This window comes from Zootoca vivipara, chromosome Z1 (genome assembly GCF_965207765.1).
Source record: "Zootoca vivipara chromosome Z1, rZooViv2.hap1.1, whole genome shotgun sequence".
Classification (NCBI taxonomy): Eukaryota; Metazoa; Chordata; class Lepidosauria; order Squamata; family Lacertidae; genus Zootoca; species Zootoca vivipara.
In genome coordinates this window covers 10,698,467-10,708,630 of record NC_142583.1, presented here as the reverse complement: position 1 = coordinate 10,708,630, position 10,164 = coordinate 10,698,467, and the positions used below count along the sequence as shown (strand labels likewise).

At 42.5% G+C, this 10,164-nt stretch overlaps 1 protein-coding gene across 4 annotated transcripts in view; it reads right to left on the bottom strand.

Moving 5' to 3' along the window:
• Nucleotides 1–1,864: 1,864 nt before the first annotated feature.
• TBC1D19 (TBC1 domain family member 19) overlaps nt 1,865–10,164 on the bottom strand; it is a 63,320-nt gene continuing 55,020 nt past the window's right edge. For 3 of the 4 annotated variants that reach the window (XM_035112914.3, XM_088658581.1, XM_088658579.1), the window contains exons 20-21: nt 10,062–10,132; nt 1,865–3,764 (exon numbers count right to left, since the gene is read on the bottom strand). In XM_035112914.3, coding sequence (XP_034968805.2) covers nt 3,690–3,764; nt 10,062–10,132 — 146 coding nt within the window. In that variant the 3' untranslated portion in view covers nt 1,865–3,689. The remainder of the gene's footprint in view (nt 3,765–10,061; nt 10,133–10,164) is intronic. The other variant, XM_088658574.1, reaches the window with a different exon arrangement.

Genomic DNA, 10,164 nt, shown 5'->3' with positions numbered 1-10,164 from the left:
ATTTTTAAATGTGCTGTAAGCCGAGCAGAGTGGCTGGGGAAATAATAATAATAATAATAAGCCACTTAGATTTTTTTATTAAGCAGTATACAATTCATGATAGCTTGCTTGTGTGAATGAGTCTTCACGGGTCAAACATTTATAACATCTCACAAAGCTTTTGCAGCTCACACATTTATCTTTGAGACATCAAATGATGAGAAACCAAGTGATGTTATCTGAATGCGTGGCTGTATCTCTAGCCCCCAACTTCCAAACGAAGATAGTATGTGTGGCTGACAAAACAGAGACAGGGCTCAAAATGGTTTGGAAATTTCTGCTTGCACCTGTGTCAGTAGCACCATTAGGTTTCAAACCAGAGACCTGGATCCAAGATGCTTGATCCAAGAAGGTGGGGTGGGGTGGATAGAATGCTTGGGAACTTGACTAGTGTAGAGGACTTTTTCTAGGGCAGGAGTTATGACGTCAGCTGCCAGGGGGACTGACAGACCATCCATGTTTTGGCAAGTGAATGAGGCGATTACAAGGTTTTCGAGTTTGCTCATGGAAGATTAGCGCAAATAAAGAGAAAACAAACTAATTAGGAGAAGGCTGGGTACTTCTTTCCTTTTCTTTGTCGGAGTTCCTACTTCAAGCTGGCGGTTTAAACGGTAACACCTCTTTTCAAGATATTTTGCATTCATCATTAAAACCAAACATTTGTGTTTGGGGTGGCTGAAGTTCTTTCATAAACAAGGTGTTAACTTTTTAAAGGGTGGTTTATTTATGACACTCTGGCCTTAGGACCTCAAGCCAACAACAAAGAAGAACGTAAAAGCTTGCTGTCACCAGTCTAGCTGCTGCATACTGGATTAATTGTAGTTTCTTGGTCCCCTTCAAAGGTAGCCCCACGTAGAGCGCATTGCAGTAATCCAAGAATTGCAGTCATGGTGCTCCTCATCTCTGGACTCTCCTTTGGGGTCTGGAGGCTGTTGTGATGAGCTCTTGGACTTCAAACTTTGCCACTGCACCATTGGTGACACTGGCTAAAAAAAAGTACTATGTGGGATATACACTTTTGGGACTGACTGCATTCTAACAGGATTTAAAGCAATGGTGTGGAACTTGTGCTTGTGTGGATTCCAACTCCCATCAGCCTTTGCTAGCCTGGCCAATGGTTAGGGATGATGGAAGAAGAAGAAGAAGAAGAAGAAGAAGAAGAAGAAGAAGAAGAAGAAGAAGAAGAAGAAGAAGAAGAAGAAGAAGAAGAAGAAGAAGAAGAAGAAGAAGAAGAAGAGGAGGAGGAGGAGGAGGAGGAGGAGGAGGAGGAGGAGTTTGGATTTGATATCCCGCTTTATCACTACCCGAAGGAGTCTCAAAGCGGCTAACAATCTCCTTTCCCCTCCTCCCCCACAACAGACACCCTGTGAGGTGAGTGGGGCTGAGAGACTTCAGAGAAGTGTGACTAGCTCAAGGTCACCCAGCAGCTGCATGTGGAGGAGCGGAGACGCGAACCCGGTTCCCCAGATTACAAGTCTACTGCTCTTAACCACTATACCACACTGGCTCTCCAAACTTCGCCCCTCCAGATGTTTTGGACTACAATTCCCATCACCCCTGACCACTGGTCCTGCTAGCTAGGGATCATGGGAGTTGTAGGCCAAAACATCTGGAGAGCCGCAGTTTGGGGATGCCTGCTGTAGTACAACAACATCCCAATTTAAAACCTGGTTGTATGCAGAATTGTTTAGTTGTAGAGAGAGGAGAGAGATGTATTTCCACCTCACAAACGAGGTTTTATCTATGCTAGGTGTAAAATTGGGGAATGCTTCACAGTGGTCTATAAGTATCCCAAAACCAAACAACAGATTCTGCAGCCAGCATATATATTACGAAAGAAAACACCATTTTTATTATTTCAGTTAACAAAAGGAGGAAATAAGCTCCAAGGTCAATGCAATGGAAGCTTCACAACAACAGAAAAGGCTGTGCACAGTACAATAAATAAAATACTTTTAAATTATTCAAATCAACCTTTAAAATACACTTTTGGAAAATGGGCAAATATCAGTGTAGGTTGCCACCATCTTACATTTTTCCAGCTCAAAATCTGGATGATGAGAGTGCCACGTGTATCAGGTGGACAAGTGACTCTCAAATCCCTGGTGCAAGTTTCTCTGCAGTAAGGTCTATGCTGGGGGGGGGGGGCACATTTTGTGGATCTGCTCAAAAGGCATGCCGTTCTCTTTTCTACACAGATTTTAATACTGCAAATGACAGACAACAACATGGAGCCGAGGAACATTCATAAAACTTCCTTTAGATGGGGGGGGGAGTATTACAAGTTATGTCTTTACGCCTCTGGGAACTGCAAGGGCGAAGTGGACCTCGCAAAACAAATTGGCCAAAAGTAACACAGCATATCAATGATACAGCTTTACTGTGAACGAGGTCTCGACATCCAATCTTGGCCAACAGCTGTATGTGGTTAAATTAGAACAACCTGGTAATCAATTAGGATTTTAGGGAGGCTTACTGGAATCCCTGGAGAAAAGGGAGGTGGGTGGGCAACGAATCATAATCAGTAAAAGATTGTCTGTCCCGACGGCAGCACGACTCAAGTCACGCAGCAATACGAGCTTAGACTCAGCGAGTTGATACACAAGTTCCTGGACCAGCAGGGGCTAGGGAAATGGCAGATGCAGCACATTCAGCTCCTAAAGAGGAGGTGGGAGCTAGGGGGGGAGAAAACTATTGACGTCATTCACAAGCAACTGCTTTGGCTCACGTTCAGAAAGGCTTTGATAGGTTCTGAAGAAAGCTGTGCTGAGGCATTTTTATCTGCAAATATAAAGCTTTGCAAAGCAGAATCACCCCGGACCAAAGATAAAGGGTTGAGAATAAGTTGGTAAGGGCTGGAGGAGAAAGATTAGTTTCTTTCACGGCATGGAAGGTTCTATGATAAGGGCAACTGTTGCCGATCGGTCCTGCTGTCAGCTCCAAAACGAACAGATTTTGGGGAGTGTTTCAAAATCTGACAAAACCTGTTGGTCCAAAGGGAACAGCAGGGAAAAGGGAGTACGTCACAGAAAAAGGATGCCTCCATCATACCACCTTCAACTCTAAAATCGTCCTCGGCCTCCAGCCAAGAACAATAAAACAAGATGCTTCTTCCATCAGGAATGATATAGAAAGGTTGCAAAGAGAGGTATTGCTGTGATTCCTCAAAGGAAGTGTTATTATTACACTTTTAAAGTTAAATACTTTAAAGAAATACTTTTTTCAAGTATTGCAGGACTTTTAAGGTGACGGATGGTGTGACTGGATAATAGATTATAACTGAAGACATCCTTTCTCCACCTTACAGCGTCAGAAAGGCAGAACTGAACTCTAGAATGATTATACGTTATTTCCTACCTGGTGCATTTAATTGTACATGCATTTGGGGGTTATCACGTAGGTGGATTGGCTGTTATGTGAATTGCATTACATCCAGGTACTGCAGTTTGGCTAAAATTCAGCAGCATGCAGCAACGCTAAGTTGATATGCAAAAAGCTTTGGGGGGGTGTTTCCAGGTGAGAAGTGCAGTTTTAACTCTTGCAGAATTCCACCCATTAACATTTGAGCTTGATTTTAATGAAAGTGTTGCATAGTTTATTATTAGCGTCTGATGAAATCTAGCAATGTAGCATAGCAGCTCTGACGAACATCAAGTACCGGTGGCGAACAGAAAAATCTGAAGAAGAGGCATAACTTTCAGAGTCGAAAGATCAGCAAGTACAGCCTGGAATAAAAGGGGGAAATGTCACATTATGTTTATAATTAAGAAATAATTGTCACTTTTTAAAAAAATTGCAACATTAACTAATGACATCTCCTTGATTTACCTGCTTCTGCTTTTATCTACAGAAATTCTTTTTATTCTGAACCATACTATGAGAGTCCTATACACAGTGGGATCAAGTACACTGAATCCTTATTTTAGGATTTAGGCCTCATTCAAATATATGTGGTATCATGGGTGCAGAAGACGGTCTAACATTTCACCTTGTATCTAAAAATAATTGTACATTAGGAACCCTTATCCTGCTTGTCTGGAGTAGTACTTGCGAAATAAGTCTTGATTTGTAAGAATGCTTCACAGTGAGCCTTCTCAGTGAGAGCGACGTTTATTTCTTAAAATCTTATTTTAAAGTAAGAGTGCTTAGCATAATCATGTACAGATGGCCCACTTTCATAAAGGCAGCAAAATGCAAAGACCACTCTCCCCAGTCCAAATATTTTGAGGGACATTTTGTCCAGACAGAAATGATGCCTGGACAGAAAAGGTTATACCATGCAATCTACAAAATATCATGAAACTGTTAAGAAGTGCATGGGTGTGGTGGTGGGGATAAGGGATAAATGGAAGGATCATTTATGGAAACATAATAAATCATGCAGTTCATCTTCTCATGGCAACAAAGGTGTCAATCTTTAAAGCTTTAGAGCCCAAGTCTTGGATATTTAAGTAACCGTATCCTCTGACATTTGTCTCCACATTTTTTTAGTTTTGGAATATGGCCTTTCGGCAGGTGGTATCACCATCTGAAATAGAGATGATCACTACTGATATTAGGGACTTTTTCTGTGGTGGCTCCATGGTAATGATATTTCCTTCCATTAGAAATATATGAGATCTGTACAGTGGTAGCTCGGGTTAAGAACTTAATCCGTTCCGGAGGTCCGTTCTTAACCTGAAACTGTTCTTAACCTGAGGTACCACTTTAGCTAATAGGGCCTCCCGCTGCCGACACAGGATTTCTGTTCTCATCCTGAAGCAAAGTTCTTAACCCGAGGTACTGTTTCTGGGTTAGCGGAGTCTGTAACCTGAAGGAGTCTGTAACCAGAGGTACCAGTGGATAGCCAAAGGTTGTAGGGTCACCGTGTATCCCCCACAGCAGAACTTTAGATTTTCTGCCTTAGATAAGGATTTTCTGTTTCTGTATTGATACCATGCCTATTTTTTTAGGACAACAGTTTTTTCTAATCATAAAGTAAATAAAAAAACCATGCTGTTTTTTTAAAAAATGTTCTAATAAATCTAATCAAATGTGGGCCACTTGGGGACTAAAAAGGCATAAAAATGTATTAGTAACAACAACAACAAAAAGCAATAGTACAAAACTAGCAAGGGGAGTGGGGAGGAAGAACCAAATACCATGAGCATCTGTGGTTTCTGAAAATATATGACGGTGCAAATACTAGAAAGTGTACTCATCAGCTCAAAGTTTTAAATTGCATAAGGGCACGACTTATGTCCTGCAGAATGACTATGGATGAACCTTTTAAATATAGCTCCCTTAATTGAGTTAGGCAAATAGCGGATGTGTGGATAACTCTTGAAGTGTTGAACACAGAAAGAAGGTGATTGGTAATGAACTGGTTTTGCATTTTCTTTAATATTACCTTGCTCTCTCTCTCTCTCTCTCTCTCTCTCTCTCTCTCTCTCTCTCTCTCACACACACACACACACACACACACACACACACAGAGAGAGAGAGAGAGAGAGAGAGAGAGAGAGAGAGAGAGAGAGAGAGAGAGAGAGAAGTTTTCTGGCTTATCATTGTTAACTGAGAACAAGAGCGTTCTAGTGTACAGCCTGATCACTCCCATTTCATTCCCCCTCACCTCTGAATATGAGTGGGATAAACCAGGGGATCTTTCCAAAGCACATATTGTGGGTTTTTTTGTTTTTTGTTTGTTTTTGCTCCTTAATAAGTCATGAACAGCAAGCCAACAAAAAACCACGCCTGTAGCTTGGCAAGAAATTGTTGCCTGTTACGAGAGCCAAGCGTGATCCCTGGCTCAGAGATATCAGAAAGCCAAGGTTTGTCTTGTTCTTACCAGGGGAGGAGCGAAGTGAGAGCTACCTGGCAGCCCATGTAAACACAGAACTGGTTCTTGAAAAACCACAGTAAGTTAGAAATCTGCCTTGTTATGTGTGAATGGGGCCGTACCTTGGAAATCGTACCTTGGAAGTCGAATGGAATCCATTCCAGAAGTCCATTCAACTTCCAAAATGTTCAGAAACCAAAGTGCGGCTTCTGATTGGCAGCAGGAAGCTCCTGCAGCCAATCGGAAGCTGCAGAATCCCCGTCGGACGTTTGGCTTCCAAAAATAGTTCACAAACCGGATCACTTCCAGGTTTGCAGCATTTGGGAACCAAAACGTCCAAGTACCAACGTGTTTGGGATCCAAGGTACGACTGTATATGAAAATTTTCTAACTGTGATTGCTCATCAGTTCATACCTCAAGTTATATTTATTTGTTTGTAATATCACAGCCCAAAGGCAAAATGTCAAGAAGGCGGCAAAGAGTCGGGCAAGATAAGCAGCTGTGCACATATAAATTAAGCACAACCTACATTAAAGTTAAACCAGGGTTAGAACAGATTTAAGAACAAAGCCCCAAGAAGATAATCCTGCAGCAATTTACCATTTTTTACCTCTACTCTAGCAATTAAGACAGATTAACCACAGATAAGCCTTGGAAAGAGTAAAGCTAGCATATTTGAAGTGAAAAGCTCCAAGTACAGATTTAGTTTAGCAGTAGAATATAGTTTAGCTGAATTCCTGGGAGATTTTTAAAAAACTGAAAACTAAACTGTAAGTTTAAAGGTAAAGGGACCCCTGGCCATTAGGTCCAGCCGTGACTGGGGTTGTGGCGCTCATCTCACGTTATTGGCCAAGGGAGCCGGCGTACAGCTTCCAGGTCATGTGGCCAGCATGACCAAGTAGCTTTTGGCGAACCAGAGCAGTGCACAGAAACGCTGTTTTCCTTCCCACTTGGAGCAGCACCTATTTATCTACTTGCACTTTGACGTGCTTTCAAACTGCTAGGTGCGCAGGACCTGGGGCCGAGCAACGGGAGCTCACCCCGTCACAGGGATTCAAACCGCCGACCTTCTGATCGGCAAGCCCTAGGCTCAGTGGTTTAACCCACAGCGCCACCCGTGTCCCAAACTGTAAGTTTAGCAGAGGTGAAAGAGAGCCATGCTTCTGGGCTCCAACATGGGTGCAGTATAAGCCTATGTATGTCTACTCTTAAGTCATAATCAGTCATTTGATTGCATGTAGCCAAAGGCATTCACAATAAATCTGACCTACTCTTCCATGGGACTGAATGTGTTTAGATATGACCTTAACCATCTTTAGCTGTAATCTTTAGCTGAGATTCATGTTCCATAGCAACCAAGACACCTGAATTGCTTTGGAGCTGCAAACTAGCCAAACACACCCTTTTTTTGAAGGCCAGCCATTTTACATAACTGGGGGAAAGCTAGCCATATTGAGTAAAAATCTGGAGAGAGCTCTGCAGATGAGCTGGAGCCCTAGACATGAAGCACTGAATTAAGGAGTTGGGAAAGTTAGGAACTTTTGCGAGTTTGCCAACACAATGGGGCCAGGAAACTAACAATCATTCCCTTCCCCAACTAGAGGAAGCTTTTCAAAAAACCTCACCAAACCTCACAGCACTGGATTTAGCTTAAAAAAAAATCCCCAAAAGGAAAATCCCAAATGAGAATGTCATCCAGAATGCCACCTGTACACCTATCTGCCTGCTGGGTACAACTTGTGTCGACATGATGCAATAACTGAAAAACTAGCTCTTCAGGACAAAGTTCATTCCTTTGAAAGCAAGGTGACTAATACAGTGGTACCTCAGGTTACAGACGCTTCAGGTTACAGGCGCTTCAGGTTACAGACTCCGCAAACCCAGAAATAGTACCTCAGGTTCAGAACTTTGCTTCAGGATGAGAACAGAAATCGTGCAGCGGCGGCGCAGTGGCAGTGGTATCTCAGGTTAATGACGGTTTCAGGCTAAGAACGGACCTCCGGAACGAATTAAGTTCTTAACCTGAGGTACCACTGTACAGGTAAAATGAGAGAAACGAAAAGGGAGACCTTTAATGATACAGAAAGGAAATACCAGTTTCCTGTTGGTAGTTCTGCTGCTCTTAGGTTTGGACAAATGGGAAATAAAATGGGCAAATATGATTCAGTGCAAGTATGTATAAAGTACATTGGGGCAAAATATCCTAACTTCATTATAAACCTTAAGGCGCTGCCTTTTTAACCAGGCCTTTGTTTGATTTGATTGATATCCTATGCCCTTTTAAAATGTGGGGTTGGGGGGGATGTTATTGGGTTGCTGCTTTTAATTCTGATTATATATTTTGTGGTTTTATATTTGGATTTTGTTCTGAGAACCACCCAGAGACCTCCAGGTATAGGGTGGTATATAAATTCAATAAATAATAATACAGTGGTACCTCGACATCCAAATGACACGACTTCCGAAGGTTTCGACTTATGAAGTCAGCAAACCCGGAAGTCTTTTAGACGCGTGCACGTTCTGCGCCTGCGCAGAAGTGGTGCGCGCGGTCAACGCATGCGCAGAAGCGCAAAATAGCGCTTCGTGCATGCGCAAAATGGACACTTTGACAACTGAAGGATTCCACATACGAAGAGCACAGTGGAACTGATCGCCTTTGTAAGTCGAGGTACCACTGTAATATACCATGAGATCTTGGGGTCATGGCTAATAGTTAGGTGAAAAAGGCCACACAGTATTGCAGCAGCTATGAAGAATGTAGAATCTATACTATGGATCATTAGGGAAGCAGAAGAAAACAATGGTGTGATTAAACTCATAGTAACTATCATCGGGATACTGGAGACATGGAAACTGGCAACTGAAATGCTAAGGAAGCTGGAAAACTCCCCTATGAGAAGAGGTTACAACATTTGCAGCCATTTTGTTTAGGAAAACAAATGTGAGTAAAGCAAAGGCACAATAGTGATGTGTAAAATTATGCACAGCCAATTCTGTCTCCAGGGCAGCCATCTACCAGCTCCAACTGGTACACAGGCTGAGACCCTACCTGCCCACAAACTGTCTTGCCAGAGTGGTGCATGTTCTGGTTATCTCCCGCTTGGATACTGCAATTTGTTCTACGTGGGGCTACCTTTGAAGGGGACCCGGAAACTGCAACTAATGCACAATGCGGCAGCTAGACTGGTGACTGGGAGTGGCCACCAGGACCATATAACACCGGTCCTGAGTACGTTTCCGAGCACAATTCAAAGTGTTGGTGCTGACCTTTGAAGCCCTAAACGGCCTCGGCCCAGTATACCTGAAGGAGCATATCTACCCCCATCATTCAGCCCAGACACTAAGGTCCAGCTCCAAGGGCCTTCTGGCGGTTCCCTCACTACGAGAAGTGAGGTTACTTCTGAGTAGATGTTTAGAACTGCACTGTGAGAGTGTAACGGTATATTGTCTTTTGAAAACCTACACATAGTGGAAGTGATTCATAGAAAACATATTTTCCCCCAAAAAAGTTAAAAAGTAGCCATGTTGGTCCGGGAAAAGGGTTCCAAAATCCATTATTAGGGCAGTATCATTTATTAAGGCAACTAACATGTCCCAAAATAGCCTTTATCAGGCTACATGGCAAAACAAAGCAACGAGGGAGAAAGCCTCATTTGAATACTTGCTACTTCCTCCAATATTCTGGAAGACTCTTAGCAGATGAAGATTCAAAGCTTCACCAGCAGCCAATTTCTATCCCCTCCATTTGCCTTGTTTGGCCTCTACCCTGACTGAAGTTCAGCAGGACTCAAAGATTTGCACGCTTTGGTTGGCCTAATAAAAGTATTGCCCTAAAGTATATTTAGGAATTTCTCTCTCTTTATCTAGATATTCTATCATTCTTCTCAGAACAGTGGTGCACACTTTAAAGAACGTACACTCAAAGTACATATATGAAAGGTCCTAAGTGGAATTGAAAAAATAATAATTCAATTATTTCATAGTGTTTATAACCCAGTTTAAACGTTCTTCTTTGTATGTGTCATAAGAGTATCATGAGCTTCATCCATATATTTTCATAACTTCCTTTGAATATTTAGCCGAGATAAGAATTTCAGCAGAGAGCCTCACATTGCATGCTATGTGCACACGGAGCTTAAATTACTGTGGTTGGCAAAATGTCACAAACTATTTCCATTTTCTCCCACTGAAACTTATCCTTACTTCAGCTGCGGCCAGTGATGTCACCTCCATTAGATTCACAGCTCGGAAAGCAAACACAGCAGCTGCCAGGACTGAAAAAGAATGCACAATATTTAGACTGGCG